General features: G+C 33.0%; 1 protein-coding gene across 6 annotated transcripts in view; it reads right to left on the bottom strand.

Moving 5' to 3' along the window:
• STAG2 (stromal antigen 2) overlaps window positions 1–17,874 on the bottom strand; it is a 136,717-nt gene that overhangs the window by 16,651 nt on the left and 102,192 nt on the right. For all 6 annotated transcript variants that reach the window (XM_037154117.2, XM_037154122.2, XM_037154120.2 and 3 more), the window contains exons 19-28: window positions 17,560–17,763; window positions 15,640–15,710; window positions 15,017–15,104; window positions 14,844–14,924; window positions 12,716–12,808; window positions 8,082–8,256; window positions 6,919–7,058; window positions 5,163–5,264; window positions 2,558–2,706; window positions 999–1,127 (exon numbers count right to left, since the gene is read on the bottom strand). In XM_037154117.2, the coding sequence (XP_037010012.1) occupies window positions 999–1,127; window positions 2,558–2,706; window positions 5,163–5,264; window positions 6,919–7,058; window positions 8,082–8,256; window positions 12,716–12,808; window positions 14,844–14,924; window positions 15,017–15,104; window positions 15,640–15,710; window positions 17,560–17,763 (1,232 nt within the window). The remainder of the gene's footprint in view (window positions 1–998; window positions 1,128–2,557; window positions 2,707–5,162; window positions 5,265–6,918; window positions 7,059–8,081; window positions 8,257–12,715; window positions 12,809–14,843; window positions 14,925–15,016; window positions 15,105–15,639; window positions 15,711–17,559; window positions 17,764–17,874) is intronic.

The raw sequence follows: 17,874 nt of genomic DNA, 5'->3' as shown, positions 1-17,874 counted from the left end.
CCCTACTCAAACAATACAACAGTCCATTCTTTACAGTTCTTATATACATGTGCAAGAGTTTCCCTAGGGCCTCTACCTATGAACAGAATTACTGGTTCATAAGTAGGTTAAACTTTACTAGACAACGCCAAATAGCTCCTCCACAAAGTGGTGTTGCACCAATTTACGCTGTTGTCAGAAATGCATGAAGTCTCTATTCTTCCACATGCTTGGCAATATTTGGGACTCTCAGGCTTCTTAATTCTATCTAATCTGCTAAATGAGGAATGGTTTTTCATTGTTTCAAATTATATTTCTCTTATTGACAGTGTCAGTGGAGTTTTTGACTAAAATAAATTTATATATAATAAAATGCACAGAAATTGAGAGTATGGCTGGGTTTTGCAAGTGAATGCAGCCACGTGACCAATACACCTTTTAAACTTAATTCCCATGACCCTGTGTCCTTTTTCCACTCAGTCTCCCCAACCCCAGAAGTAACCACTACTGGGATTTCTATCACTAAAGATTTGTTTTGCGTGCATCAGAATTTCATATAAAATTTGTATCATCTTGAAATGTAAACTACTGGTGGACTTTCAGGAGCAGTTATCTATAAGTTATTAATTCTTCCTTTTGATGCTATTAAAGAATCTTTATTTTATTGTTGTTCAAGTCTACATCCCTCCCCCCAACAGTTATTTTCTTCTGCCCTTTCATACAAGCCAGGATGGAAAGAGAATATTTTGAAATTTAATTCCATTTGTTGGGCCCTCTTAGAATGTAAGTCACCATTTTAGGAGACTATACCAGAAAAGTAGCCTGTTGAAGTGATCTGTTGAGGACAGGACTAGTGGTCAAAGTAAAAAGATAAAAAGGGGGAATTTTACTTCCCAGTGTAGTCACAAGTCAGGACGCAGACTAAGATAATTCTAATGTCAGTGTGTAGGAGGAGAGAAATCAAATATAATTGTTGATCTTTAAGAATTCCCCCAAAATTAAGTATTTCTAACACATACACTGTTCTTTTGTCTTGTCGAAGTAGTTTAGAGGAAAATTCACTCAGTATGTCAAGAAACGCCAAGTTTAAAGGTGGATGGCTCTCTCCTTGTGGATTAGGTTCTTTAAAAGCAAATTCTATGCCATCTCTGCAAGAAAAAAAAGACAAATATGTAAGTGACAATAATACAAAATAATAACTTAGAAAGAAAATTTCTCTCTGTAAGTTCATTCCACTACTAAATGTTTTCTTTGCCATGCACTTAATCTGGGAAACAGAGAACAAAGAGGCTATAATGTGAGAACAAGTAAATATATTTACATTTTATGACACTTACTTTCTTCAAAGCAAACAAAAAACACACACAGACACGCAAACACACCAGCTAGCCCTTAGGTAGAATGTGGTTTGGTACATCTACATTCTTTCCTCGGTTCTCTTATCCATAGAAAATAAAACAAATGCTCTCACATAATGATCAATACATTTTCTCTATTTTTTAAGACAAAGAAGAACTAGTATAATAACACAGGAGTAACTTAAAAATAATGATTAAAGGCTATTTGTAATGACCCATTTAAGAGTAAAGTTTAAAAATTAAACTTTACTCAGGGCCCATTTTAATTAACAATAAATTCTTCTATTAATCAAGACAACCACCCAACATTACACTCTCATGAAAAATGTAACCAGGTAAAAAATAATACTGATGAAAGTGGTGAGGCAAGGATGAAGACTATCACATGAAGGGAAAATAATATATTACTTGTCAAAGTAATTACTATATATGGTCTTTAAATAGTACCTAAAAGTATCATCCAAGAGGAATTTAAGACTTTTTAGAGCAAAGTGAAAAGGAGAGAATAAATTACAGTAGGGGAAGGTATGGGATTAACTTAAAAAGCAAAAACATTTCTGTAGGGAGACATTTAACACTGTTAGAACTAAGTAAGTGAGATGAGTGAAAGAGATACAAATAAAACAGAGCTTTCAATGAAAGCGTCCAAACCTCTTGATTTTCCCAATTAAAAGGTAAAGGGTATTAATATCCTCGTGCTGATAATGTTAAAGGTCTAAAATACACCCATACTTAAATGTATAATTGATCACTAAATTACATGCCTCAAATAAATTGAGATGATTTCCAATTTTTATAATGGAAAGAAAATATGCAGACAGAAAGAAGGCTGTGGCTCAAAACAATATAGAGAACAGAACCAGAAAGAGAAAACTTCAAATAATGGAATCAAATCTCAAGTGAAATTATGACAAAAGCTGTTAAGAGATATTGTAATACCTGAAGAATATTGCTGCTTTTCTTCACATAATTTATAAAGATTTTGTATGGTTTTAATTAAAGCAAAGACTTTTTCTATGAAAGAAGCTTTAGTCCCAACTCATGTGTTAATAGAGATAGCACTATAACTGGTTCTTAAGAAAGATATGCCACAGATTTGTAAACAAATAATTAAGCATCAACCGAATTTGATTATTCTAAACAAGAGAAGAGCTAGATTCAAAAAAATTTCATGATTAAAAAACAGTGCAGGAGAGCTGAATAAAATATTTGGAGATTACTTGTGTAGCATAGCAATGGCCTCTCTTGTTTTCAACTGATCGAGTCCAAAAGTTAAAGCAAAACGTCGAGCAAGTTCTTTTATGCCACTGAATGTTGAGGATGATCTATCAAAATTATAGCCATTTTCCTGTATCATTTCATTAAAAAGCTGTTTGGGGAAAAAAGAAGGCAAGCATGTTAAAATTTTTTGATAATTATCTATTATTAACATCTTTAAAAAACCTATTTTCTACTTAAATATACAATCCATAAATGAGGCATGGCATTTTATTCAAAAACAAGGAGTTTGATTTCTTTTTTACTTTTTTGAACTATCTTTTATTGTATCATTGATAATATATTGCATCTTTCTTGCAAAGATGAAACTCAGCCCGCTTTTCTAGATGAAGTTTTGTAGACCAAAGCTTTGATGCAGACAAAAATAATTAGGATTTATTTGCTGTTTTACTTTAAGGACAGCCTACTTGCTGGATACTTTTACAACTGTATTATTTTGTTTATGGCAAAAGTCACAAATCTATTTAGCCTTCAATGCACATTTTAAATTCTGAGATTGTTATCTATACCCCAGGACAACAACAAGGATTTTTAAAACACATGATACAAATGACCAAAATTGTAGCACTTCAACTATTCATACTAGAAACACTTATTGAGATTAGATACTCTTCAGGTTAGTCATGGCAGAATTCTACACTGTTAGATTAACTGGATATTCCGATAGCATGTAAAAAATATTAAAGGAAAAAAAGCCCACTAAATTATTAGAAAGCTATATTCTGCTATTTATCTTTAAATAATGAATCACATCAAGATCTTCCTTTGTAAAGTAGGCAAAACAATATGCAGTTTTTCAACTACCAAACTGCCAAGCCTTTAAACAGTTAATGGCCACTACCACTGATACAAATACAGTGCAATGAGCACTCTGATCTGTTGGGAACATAAATTGATATAACCTTCCTTTCTATAGAGCCATCTTGCAAAATGTAGTTCAAATTTAGAATTTTGAGGTCCTTTGACTAAGCAATTCTTATTATCGGAATTTATCCAAAAGGAATATTATTTGTGCACAATACATAAATACAAAAATGCTGTAGTACTATTTATTATGGCAAAGATTGTTTAAAAAAAAGCTAACAACAACCACCTCAAAATCAAAAAAGAAGAAATCTTGTTAGGTTATGTATGGTCAGTCTATAACATGGAATACTATATAGTCATTTTAAATGCAGGGGAAAGTAATGTATTTAATGTCATGAAAATATTCAGAAATTATTAATATAAAAAGTTCTACCTTGCAAAATAGAATGCACAATGACTTAATTTTGAAAAAATAAGATTTCATATAGGCATAAAAAAGACTAAGAAGGCTACAAAATCTAAAAGCATTACTGAGTAAAAAATTAAGGATAAATTGCATTTTTCTAGTTCCTCTATTTTCTAAACTTTCTATAGCAAGCAGCTATTATTTTATAACAAGTTATTTAAATGCTACCTTTAAAATGTTTTAAACTATTAATTTTAATAAAGAGTATGCAAATAAAATTAAGAAATTTCATACTTAGATTTCTAAAAAGCAAGAAGAAAGTTTATCAAATTGAAGTGGGTTATGCTTTGCACACATTTAATCTCTAGAGACAAAAGTATACTAAGCAAATGATTTTTAGCTAATGAAACCTCCCTTGCCACTGCCAAAGTGAAAATGACTATTGAATTTTGATTATAAGACTTATACAGAAAGAAAATAGGTGAGGATGAGGCTAATATAAGACTGCAAACATATTTTTAATTTTTGTGGCACTTAAAAGTAGTTTTTCATTAGTGGATTTCTAACTGTTATATATGTATAAAATAAAATCACACTAATAATTTTAAAAAACTAATCTCATTTAAATAAATATAAAAGTATACAAAGAAAAGAGTAAAATTCACCTGAAACCTACCAAAGCAAGTTAACTACAGCTAACATTTTAGTGATTATTTTTCCAGATAGACATAGAGATATGCACAATTTTATAGGGATGCTGTAATCTTACTTTATTTTCAAACTATGTATAATGTGGAAATCTTTACATATTTATGACAAAGACCTACTTAGAACTAATTTTATGCGCTATATAATAGAGATGGATCACACAATATACTCATCTAATAGCCTACTGATGAACATCTGGATTATTTCTAATTCCTTATTACAAACAATGTTGCCATGTACAATCTTGTACACTCATTTTTGCAAACTTGTCCTATTACTATCTTGGATAAATTGTTAAAAGTAGAATTGCTGCCTTAAATGGCATAGACATTATAAATTCTAACATATATTGCCAAACTGCCTACCAGGAGGCTTGTACCGATATATACTGATGATAGTACAAATTTCCTCCATAACTTAGACAGCTATAGGTTTTGCCAAATTTGCCAATCTGAAAACAAAAAGAATCTTATTTGTACAATGTCTACTAGTAAGACTGAATATTTTGTGTATCTACTTTTATGAATTGTCTGTTGCATCCTTTACCCATATTTGTCACTGTTAACTTGAAAACTGTATTGTTAATTGTGTTAGCCTAAAGCTGGTACTCTTAATGTCTTTCTTACCTGTTGCAAACTGAGAATAAGGGTCTTCGCACATTGAATCTTGTCTATTTGTCTTGTTTTACTCATTGTTTCTTTGATGATGTCTCCATAGTCATTATAATACTAGAGAAGAAATTTGCACAAATTAGAGCAAATAGTTTTATCTTGTAAAACTACTGGACAATAGAGCTAATTTTAGGTTAATCATGTAAGCATGTTGCAAAGTATGTATTTGACTAAAATTATGTATTCAAAGACATTAAAGAATGTTACTGAAACATTAAGATAATCTCTGAGCACACAATTTCTAACTTAATTCAGAAATATCAGACTGTTATGATCTAACCGCATTAAGCTCTATATTTGGTTTTAAGTAGGTTAAAGAGGTATGATATGAGACAGTAATTAGGTTATGTAGATTTTCAGAAATTACATAAAGAATATAAACAAAGTTTTTAGGTTCTTTATGAACTATTAAGACAATGAATATAGTCAGTTACTTTCACAAATTATCCATTGCTACTCTCATACAGTTCATATATAATTTCAAACTTTATTAATTTGGCTTATACAAATAGTTTGTTATCATTTAAAAGAAAGCTTATGGTGACATTTACATCACACACCGCACATGAAATTTTTTCTTATGTAAGATTATTTCAAAATGCATACATGACAACTGTTAAGAGATGGATATCCATGCTCCTATGGCTAATAAAATTGACTTCAGAATACTGAAGTCCAAAAAGTTTGAAAGTTCAAAACTTGCAAAATGACTTTACAAGCAAACCTTAGTTTTAAAAAATCAATGATCATGCCAAATAACTTCCAAAGTATGTTATAATGGTGCTAGAGCTCTATCATGTAGGAAATTATTCCAAATAGAATTAACTAGATTCAACAAGTTTATTATGCATTTTATTTTGTGACAGCAAAGGCTTAAAGGTTTACTTTTATAATTAGATTTTACTTGAGAAAGGATTAAAGAAACTATCTTACTACATTTTGTCACAGTCCATTAGTACAATTAACAATATCCTTTTCACTACTACTTAAAAATTTCATGTGTATTCATGAAAATCGTGAATACTCTACTCAGAATCAAATCAGATTTTGAACCCCTAAAGCAGGGGTGTCTAACTCATTTTCACCGGGGTCACATCAGCCTTAGGGTTGCTTTCAAGAGCCGAATGCAGAACTCCTTACCCCTAGTTAAGGAGTAGTTACATTTATACCGTCCGAAAATGACATTCGGTCCTTTGAAGGCAACCACGAGGCTGATGTGGCCCCCAGTGAAAATGAGTTTGACACCCCTGTCCTAAAGCAACCTTAGCTATCACACTGGAACAGATGAAGGCAGGACACAAAGTATTGAGTTACTCAAACCACAAGATGCATAGTCACCAAGCCAAAACTGTACCATCTAGGTCTCCTAACTCCTAAAACATTACTTTTGAATGCTACATCAGGAGGGGGAAGGACATCATCCGCTATCTTAAACTGAATCACAAATACAATGTCTACTAGTGACAGTTAATGTAAGACAAGCTGTTTCCAGTATTCCAAATGCAAATGAACTTATTAATAAACCTAAAAATGTCCATTATAATGGAAGAGTAGAGATGTGAGAAAATGCCACTGAAAAATGTTAAATATTTTAAAAGATTTCTTTAAAATAGAAAAGTAAAAATTCAATGACAACCAAGCATAAAAGTCAATGTTACCTTATCTTTCAAGCATTATAAAAATATCTTGTTACCCATTTTTCAAACTTTACCTTCATATACTGCTTGAAGATATCTGCAGCTGTATTCATCTCCACAACAGTATATACAATTAGCTTACAAAATGCTGCAAGTAAATTCCTCCTCTTGTGCAGAGCTTCAATTTTACTGGCTTCATCCTCCTGCTGACCATCTGGGGGAAAAGTTCCAAACATTAAACCATCTATATTTTCTCACTATAAAAATACCTTTATTTTGGATAATTTGAAATATAAGAAAAAAACATTTAAGTGAAATAAGAACTGTAATCACACTCAACATCTTAGTAAATGACCAGTCCATTTATTCCAAGAAACAAATTTTTTGTGAAGTCAAATAAATTGTCAGAAGACTGGCTGGTGAACATGGAACAGAATAAGTGGAATGAGTCAGAGGAATTGATGTTCAGTGAGGTCAGGCTAGGCTTGCCTAACACATTCATCAACTTCCCTAATAGGATAGTTTGTCAATAAGATCTACATATTCAAGGTCTGTTGGCTAAGCTCCTTTATTTCCTAGGGATAGCCAACCTCAGAAATTCTCCAATCCCTTCTAAAAATGACCTTACCCCAACTCTTATTCATACATACTTGCTTTATCCAAGTACACATACTCAGGCTGGCCTAGGAACCATTATATCTTTTTAAGACTGCACATATTTCTGCTCTGATCTAGTATGTGAGATCTTGACATTCAGTTATCAAGAGGACAGACTACAGCCTCCATGTACTGCCAAAGGATTGTTTCTAATTATTTGATGCTGAAAATAAAATTGTGATGAAGGTTTTCTACGTAAAGAGTTTTCCTCTGGATGAATTTTACAAATGGAATTACTTTATAAAAAAAAATATAACCACCTTACATGGATTTACATTTCTCTGGGTTGTCAGTGGTTTGGTTTTTTTACGTTTATTTAGCCACTTACAGCCCCTCTTCTGTGAATGGTAGGTACATATCCTGTCAGGTCTTCAATGTAAGATTCCCAATATTAAAAAAACATAAAATAAAAATATACTTTTCAACAAGTATTTATTTTACTCTGTCTCTGATGATCCTTGAAAATTGTTTCATGTTTTAGGAATAAACTATCAAATAGTAGTGCAAAACTTTACATCATTACTTAAATTTGCTTCGTGGTAGATATACAGGTTTAACAAAAAGCTGACAATAAAATTACCTGCACTATTGTTATCATCATCCTGCTCAATGAAGACATGATCCAAAATAAAGCTGAGCAACTCAGATTGCAATGAAGAATCAGGCGTATAAACTAATGGCTCCAACATGTCACGCCCTCCTGACATAATCTGATGGCTGAAGATCATCAAAATATCACATAGAATAGTGAAGGCCTGTTTAAAAAAAGGGGAACAATATGTTACAGCTTATCACCAACTGCCACGAGTAACTTACACATTTAACACAGAAATAGAATCCAATTATTTGGAACTCTTCAGAAAAGTCAATGGATAGTATTTTTCTAAGACTTTAAACCTGAGGAATGTAATTTCTGTAACAATGAGTAATATTTACATCATGCTCTGCTAACTGCAAGGTAGTTTCCAAAATATTCTTTTCTTATTTTCAGCAACTTTAAATGACTTATATTATATGCTTACACTACCCAAGCATGCAGTCAGGACTCAACCTCAGGTTTTCTGACTCAAAATCCTACACTTTACACTGTACCACAATACTACATGGTATACATTCTGAAATATGAAATAATAAACTTGCTACCATTTTTTTCCTACTATAAAGAAAAAACCTGGTACCAAGGGGATGACTATCTCATACATCTCCTAGAAGATCACAAAGTCTAAGGCACTTTTTAAGCACTATCATCAATATATGTGGTGCTTAAGCAGAAAAACATAACCAAGTACTGACCTCCTTACTATTCACTGGGCAAACCTGATAGTATCCTAATAAACTTAAGGCTGAAGTTATATCTCAAGGAGCTTAACAAAACTGTACCAGGAATTTTAAAGGAAGTCTTAACTTTAACATTAAAAAGAGTTTTAAACACTGATAAAATTAATCAGAAGGTAACTGGAAGAAGTTATCTGTTGGGAAGGGGTAACAAAAACAAAATTTTGGGTCAATGTCAACAGGAAATGACATTTAAAGAAAAACTACTGCTAGAAATACTTATTACAACACAGAATAGATCTTAATACTAGTTTTACCTTTTCCAGAATTAACCACATTTACTTTTTTTCTTCACTTTATGATTCACCTCTTTTTTTTTCAGCCTCTTATTTTACTACCACCTGTCTAGATATAGGTTTACAAAAACTTTTACAACACACAGAGAAATGATAAAAGTGATAAGTATGGTGATATTTATTAATTAGGTGAGCTGGCAGGTCAAGTGCGTTGACCAGAACATAGTTCTAGAAGCTTGGTAAGAAGTTGGTACGCAAGCTATTTATTGACCAAATCAACTCCAAAATCTGAACAAATTGTATTAAGTCATGGACAACAGTGTGGGAATTGACTATAGGAGTGAGTGGTAGAATGGACAGAGGAAAACGGGGGGAAATTGAGACAACTGTAATAGATTAACAATAAAAATGACCAAAAAATTATATATTAATACTGTAAAAAATAGAGAATATTAAGCTTAATATCTTGGTGGCATGTAAAAATTTATCAAGCAGTATTTTGTATATTAGGTTTGGATTGTGCATAGTTCATTAAAATCCTATTCTAAGAATTTATCTCTAAACTCAATTTATTACTGAGATTTTCTTCTTTCATCTGAATTATACAGACAAAAATTGAATTTCAAGAGAGTTAAATGCCTTATTGCCACAGTACAAAACTATATACTTAGAACTGAAAAGAATTCTGCAATGTAATAACTGTGGCAATATACTTTATACTTCTGCAAGAAAACGCAAAGTCCAGTAATTGAACTTTGGCCATTTAGTATATTCTCACTTATTGGTGCCCAAGTATGTATGTATGGGAGAGACAAAGGGATGGAAACAAGAAGAAAAAAGAGACCAAAAATTAAGTATTAAGTGTAAATTCTTTAATTTTTAAAAAACATTTTTTAAAGATTTTTCTATTTATTTATCTTTAGAGGAGAAGGGAAGGAGAGAGGGAGAGAAATATCAATGTATGGTTGCCTCTCGTGCGTTCCCTGCTGGGAACTGGCCTGCAACCCAGGCATGTGCCCTAACTGGGAACTGAACTGCAGTTGTCTGGTTTGCAGGCCCACACTCAATCCACTGAGCTACACCAGCCAGGGCTAAATGTAAATTTTTATTTATAGATTCAGCATAGTCCCCAATTAAAATACCAATAGCATATTTCACAGATACAGAACAAATATTTCAAAAATATATATGGAACCATAAACAACCCCAAGTAGCCTCAGCAATTTTGAGAAAGAAGAAAAAAGCAGGAGGAATCACAATACCTGCTGTCAAACTATATTACAATGCTGATATAATCAAAACAGTCTGGTACTGGCATAAGAATACACAGATTAATAGAACAGAAAAGAGAGCCCAAAAATAAACCCATGCCTCTGCGGTCAATAAATATTCAACAAAAGGTGTAGAAGCATAAAATGGTATTGGGAGATCTGGACAGCTACCTGGAAAAAAAAATGAAACTTAACCACCAACTTACACCACAGACAAAAATAAACTCAAGATGGATAAAAGACTTAAATCTCAAGATTTTTCATGCACCAATATTTTCACCGTCATGTCCCCTAGAGCAAGGGACATAAAGAATAAACAAATGGGACAATAAATCATCATATTAAAATGCTTCTGCATGACTAAAACATAAGCAAAATGAAAAGGGGAAACCATATGGGAAAATACACTTGCCAATCAATGATACCTCGGACAAGGGTTTGATTTCCAAAATATATAAAGAACTCAAACAATTCCACTCCAGGAAGACAAACAATCCAATTAAAAATGGGCAAAGCACCAGAACAGTCACTTCTCCAAGGAGGACATATGGAGGGCACAGAGACATATGAAACAATGTTCAGCATCACTAGCCATCAGAGAGATGGAAATGAAAACCACAATGAGATATCATTTCACACTAGTCAGAATGCCCATCACAAGCAAATCAACAAACAATAAGTGTTGGTGAGGATGTGGAGAAAAGGGAACCCTAGTGCACTACTGGTGGTAATGCACACTAGTGCAGCCACTGTGTAAAACCAGTATGGAATTTTCTCGGAAAACTAAAAATGGAACTGCCTTTTGACCCAGCAATTCCACTGCTGGGATTATACCCTAAGAATCCTGAAACACCAATCCAAAAGAACCTATGCGCCCCAATGTTCACAGCAGTACAATTTACAGTAGTCAAGTGCTAGAAAAAACCTAGTGCCCATCAGTAAATGAGTGCATCAAAAAACCATGGTACATTTAGACAATGGAATACTATGCAACACAAAGAAAGTAGGAGCTCCTACCCTTCACGACAGTGAGGATGGAACTGGAAAGCATTATGTAAGTGAAATAATGCCAGGTGGTGAAGACAAATACCATATGATCTCACCTATAAGTGGAACCTAATCAACAAAACAAGCAAGCAAAATAGAACCAAAGACATGGAAATAAAAAACTGACAGTAACCAGTGGGAAAGAGGATAATGGGGAAAGAAGGGGAAGGGTCAAGTTAAAGAACATGTATAAAGGACCCAATGGACAAAGACAAAGGGGGTAGGATTGAGGGTGGGAGGTAGGGGTGGATGGAGCGGGAAAAAGCAGTGGCAGGAAAATGAAGACAACTGTAGTTAAACAATGAAAAACTTAAATTAAAATTTTAAAAATATAAATTAACAATCCAAAGGTATTTAAATATTAATTTTGATTTCTTTAAAAGAAATAAAGACAAGTGACAGACAAAAGGGTTGAATGACTCGGTAGCTCTGTAGTTGGACAATTATATTTGAAAAACATTTACAGTAGCTTTAATAAGTAAATACATGCCAAACTAAAACAAACAATGTCTAACATAACACGAGCTGCTGAAAACAGCACTTATGACAACTACTGGGGCTCTACCCCAACATACAAAGGCTAATAAGATGAAATGGTCATAAAATCTTGAAATCACCATAAGCATTTTCACTGTATCACTGTTAATGTCTTATTACATGATTATAAAAACAGCTATCCCATAAAAGCATTTAAAAAGCATGTGTCCAAAAAAGATTAATCTTCTTTTAGGGAATCAGAGCTAAATAGGCTCTTATTCTCAGGGTCACACACATTTTATAGATGGGGACACTACCTACGGCACCAGGTAACAATCTATTTCCAGAATAAGAAAGTTGGCAATACTGGAATCACAAGGTAATACAGGGTAAGAAGGTAATACTTTAAAGGCAGGGAGGTGATTATCGGACAAAGTCCACAGAGAAGAAAAAATAACTTGCACAATCAGGACAGGCAGGAATGTCAAAATCTGATAATATTCTCAAAGATAAGAAAACCATACAGACCTTTCCTCCCTGAGCCATGCTTGTTATATTGTTGCTTTCAGAAATAACATTTTTAATCTCATATACTTAATGTATATAGGGGTCTGTTTACCAAGAGTGTCATAAAGAAACAACACAGAATATCTACAATTAGGGCACTCAATAAAGCAATTATAAACTCCATAAAAATCAACACATTAATCTAATTTTTGAACATGGCATATACATGTATATGTATAAGTTACTTCTACTTTGCTCAATCTCAGTATTAAATGTTCTGTATTTGTTCAGATATTTATTAACATTCCTTAAAAATACTGCTATCCATAATAATTACTAACCTGTTCCTTAACAGTAGTATTCACGTTGGTCAGGTAATGCTGACATATCTGACAGAATACCCTCATTTGTTTCTTTAAACGCAGCAAGTCCTCCTTGAAAAAATTTCACATTTAAAAAATACTACATAAAAAACTCAGTATTTAAGATCATTGACATTACAAGAACACCATACATTTAACTATGTTAACTCTGCTTGTACATTAGATTTAAATCCTTGTTTACTGTTTATCAGAAAGGAAAATAAAAACAAATGAGACCATTTTTCTTAAAAATTTCAACAAATTGCAGCCTTAACCATGTTAGGTATATTACCCTGGCCAGGTGGCTCAGCTGGTTGGAGCATTGTCCTGTGCACCAAAAGGTTATGAGTCCGATTCCCAGTCAGGACACATACCTAGGTTCCAGGTTTGGGGTTTGATCCCTGATTGGGGTACGGGAGGCCTCTCTCTTCTCTTTCATATCTATGTTTTTCTCTCTCACCCTTTCTCTCTCTCTCTCAAATCAATAAACATATCCTCCGGTGAGGATTAAATTTTTAAAAAGCCAGGTATATTAATAGGTAATATTCTGAGTGGTCTAGGTCCTTTAGGATGAGAAAACTTATCTGACTATATATGGCTATCTTTAATAAATCCATTACCACAGAACGCTTAAAGATTTATACTCCATTCTCACTCTTAGAAGAGTGGCCAATTTATGAAAGAGGAGAAATTAATTTAAAAAATAAAATAAAAAGAAGTTTATCTTTCCAATTGGTTGCTTCTTATGTGTCCTAACTGGGAATCAAACTGGCAACCTTGCAGTTCCCAGGCTGGGATTCAATTCACTGAGCTACACCAGCCAGGGTGCATCATTCATTTCTTATTTGAAGGATACTGCTTGTACTTTTTAAAAACAGAGACAAAAACCAGCTTTGTGGTATTACTTAAATGTCTCATTTAAAAATATTAATCTTTTAAAAAAATATTCTTTTTATTACATTTTCTCTGTTTCTGAATATTTACCAATAAATTTAAAATAGAAAAAGTCTACAAAGACCATCCACATTAATTTACTTGTAATAACCTTTGATCTGTCTTCTGATACTGAATGCCAAATAATAGAATATCAGTATATATTTGGTATGTGTAATGGACAAGTTAAATAAAAACTGGTTTAACTTGAACACTGATTTGGTGAAGCAAACTCAACCAAGCTTCAGAATGAATAATTTTGTATTCAATAATATTCATTTTACATTTTTCCTCGTCTAAAAGCATGACTTTTTTTCTTGTTTTAATTTTTAATTCCGTACTTTCAACTTAGGTCAACAATCATATTTACTAATATGGTCACTGTTTCTTGAGTGTTTGACAAAAAGTACTCTATTTTAACAACAAACCTGCATTACCTTGTCAAGGGGGGGATATCCATTTGCAGATATAACAGCACTGCAGATAAGTACCTATAAGCTAATCCTGTAATTTCTAGATAGTGCTTAATATTTATAAAAATGTGCCCAAATATTTAAGGCAACATCGACTATTATAAATACAATGTTTTGAGCTTCCAATTTACAAATGGAAAAGACAGTACAGTACTGTTTAGTTCACTTATTAAACAACACATCAAGGATTATCATTATGAATAAAATTTTAAAAGTTCTAAGACATGGTAGCTGGAACATAATACTCAAACAGAAGTGATTTATCAATTTGGAACATCAGCAGAGAGAGATCCTGAGTATGATCAAGGTGACCCTAAAACCACACAAAGGCAAACTAACTGGCTTGTTAACATCAGTTTATATAATCCAACAGCTACATCTGCTTTGTTTCAAAGGCTCTTGGTCATCATTTATAAAATCTGTATTTTTATTATCTACTCAATACTTTTGAGAATTATATGGAAATCCATAAATTATGCTACCTTCAAATGTGAATGATTTTTAATTTTAAATCATACCCTGAAGCAAAATGTTTTCAGTCAATATACATCAAGCCACAAACAGGACTACTTTTACAAGTACACATGCCTGAACAATAAATCAAAAGTATTGAAATAAATTGGATCTATTAAATGTGTAAGTTTGCTGAAAAGAGTTAATGATATTAATCTAATTAACAACTCCACTGAACTACCACAAACCTTTGTAGAGCTGCTTTCAGTTATCTTTGCAAGCTGCCAAAGGATTACATAGTGAGTACATTGCAGTGCATGAATAACAATCTGTAAAAAGAATCAAGAAAATGCAGTTAAAATTAAAAAGTCACAAGTCTTCATTCTCAAAGTTAAGTATGGAACTTGTAAATAATAAAAACCTGCTCAGGCATGTCTCCATTTTCAATTCCGGTTTTCAATAGTTTGTAATTACAAGCGAACAAATCCCACTTTGAAAGGTCATGGGCACTATAAAAAAGAATTATGTTATATTAAAAAGTTAAGCTTAATCACATTTGTTTTGGACTTAAGTGTTAACAGAATGCTGAAAATAAACTTTTTAACATGCCCCACAACAAAAAAGTGTATTTTTTTAAAAAGTATATTAGTTGATAATTTTTCAGTGATTATCTAATTCAACACATGATTTTACCCAGTATCTCCCCCCCCATCAAAAGCACAAGAAATTAGGCAAAGACTCTGATAATATTAAAACTCCAAAACATGTAAGTTGATTTTGCTACAGTTTTAAGAAATCAGAACTCCAAGCCCTGGCTGGTGTGGCTCAGTGGCTTGAGCACGGGCCTGTGAAGCAAAGGCTCGCTGGTTCGATTCCCAGTCGGGACACATGCCTGGGTTGCGAGCCAGGTCCCCAGTAGGGGACACATGAGAGGCAACCGCACATTGATGTTTCTCTCCCACTCTTTCTCCTTCCTGTTCCCTCTCTCTAAAACTAAATAAATAAAATACTTAAAAAAAATCAGAACTTCAAGATTCAACTTACTTGTGAAAAGCAGTGATTCTTTTCAATGTTGACAATACCTGGTATGCATCATCTTCATCAGGTTCTTCACCCTATGAATGATAATTATACAATATTAAACATTAATAACACCAAAACAGCGATACCAACTTCAAAGCATAACCTAATAAAAACCACATATTAACTATGTCACTTAATACCAAAATCTGGCCAAATTTAAAGCAATATGGCTGGAGTAATGAGCGGACACAGCTATTATCACAAGTACATCATACCCCCCCAAAAAAGTAAACAGCATTCTCCCTTTTTCCTCTAAGTAATCTTGACACAAAACTATGAACACATCTTTCACAGTAATAAATACATTGGGACAATAAAGAAAAACAAGGTAGAGGAAAAGAGGACAAGCAAGCGATTAGAAAAACAACACCTAAGTGACAAAACCCACACAAAATATAGTGCTTAAGAAAGATGTACCAGTCCAATCATAATTAATTTGGAAAAAAAAAAAAACCCCTCTGCATAAGCACTGCCCATGCTAGTCCTTTCCAGATACCAACTTTCCAAATCAGAGCAACTTATATTTTTGAAAACTTTGTGAGTTTTATTACACGAAACTTATAAAGTTTGTTAAATACTATCCAAATCATTGTGTCAAACACTAGGTCTCTCAAAAAAAGCTTAATTGTTCTTAAATTTTAATTTTTCTACCAAATAATTGAACTTAATTAACAAAACAAAACACGGCTTGTTCTAATCACAATGATATCTAGCCAAGATTAGAGTCATTAAAATTTTTAACTAAGAATGTGATCAATGTACAACATATTTGCACAAACTGCCAATTAAGCAAAAATTAGTAAGCATGGAATGTTACACACGCAATAAAAGGAAAGTTCAAGTAATTCTTAAACAAGAAACCTGGAAATCACAAAGTCCACATGATTTTTGTAGCAGTAATGGTAAAAGTAGTGTGGAAAAGGCTAAATACATTAATTTGAGAAGAATTTTTACTTTATGCAAATCAACTAGACTGCTAAATATATTTCCAGAAATGATTAAAAATCACAATAAACAATGGAATTCTATGCAGCAGAGAGAAAGAAGGAGCTACTATCCTTTGCAACAACATGGATGGAACTGGAAAGCATTATGCTGAGTGAAATAAGCCAGGTGTTGAAAGACAAATACCGTATGATCTCACCCTTAACAGGAAGCTAAACAACAAAATAAATAAGCAAGCAAAATAAAAACAAAGACACTGAAATAGAGAACAAGGGGACAGCGATCAGAGGGAAGAGGAGAGGGAATTTAAGGGGAAAAAGGGGGGGGAGGGATTTGAAGGAATAAGTATAAAGGACACAGGGACAATAACTAAGGGAGGTGGAAATGGGAGGGATGGGAGAAATAGACAGAAAACTGTACTTGAAAAATAACTAAATAAAAAAAAGAAAAAAACACAATAAAAATACAAGTGTATTTGAGTGCCACACCTTAAGCCTCTTTCAAAATAGAACAGAACATCCAAACCCCAAAAATCAACAGTGGCTACAACAGCAATTTCCCAAGGCTTTATAATATCAAAGACCATACAGTAAGAAATACCCTACTTTTTGAGACTACATGGCCGGAGGCTAGCTCTACTCTTCTGTTCCATTAATACCCTGTTCCCAAACAGCTTCTTATCAACTAAACCCTGGTAACTTCCCAGATCATTTCCATAAAATAACAAAAGATGTTAAGTTTTGTGTTTGGCTTCTCCAAGTTACAGACTTTTACCACCTTTCTATGTTGGTAGAGGAGTAATAGCATGATGAATCACAGAACAAAAAGTCTGAGATCTTTTTAACATGCTGCTAGGGACTATCACCAGGACTGATGACTTAATCCGGTTACTGAAGGGGAAGGGGACCCAACTGACAAAATACTTGTAGTATATACCTCTTGCAGAAAATCTTCAAGAAGCCGGTTAAATTTATCTGCCAACTCGTCTATCAGTTGACTTCTTGAAATATCTACTCTGTTGAAGATTGTAAACTCTTCATTACAGAGTGCATGATAAGTTTTAGAACATGCTTCCAAAACATCTGTATCTGTGTGCTTCTCTACAATATTCCGGATCTGTCGTAATAAGGCATCCAAATGCTGCAAAATCCAAGTATTTTTCATTAAAATCACTGGTACTGTATACATGATAGGCATAAAGCAATTACACCACCATGGTGAAAAGCTTAAAATAAACTAACTCCACAACCA

Source organism: Artibeus jamaicensis, unplaced genomic scaffold (genome assembly GCF_021234435.1).
Source record: "Artibeus jamaicensis isolate MK-2021 breed Jamaican fruit bat unplaced genomic scaffold, CSHL_Jam_final contig_240, whole genome shotgun sequence".
Lineage (NCBI taxonomy): Eukaryota > Metazoa > Chordata > Mammalia > Chiroptera > Phyllostomidae > Artibeus > Artibeus jamaicensis.
The sequence above is the reverse complement of the archived record's forward strand: the minus strand, read 5'-3'. Positions and strand labels throughout refer to the sequence as shown.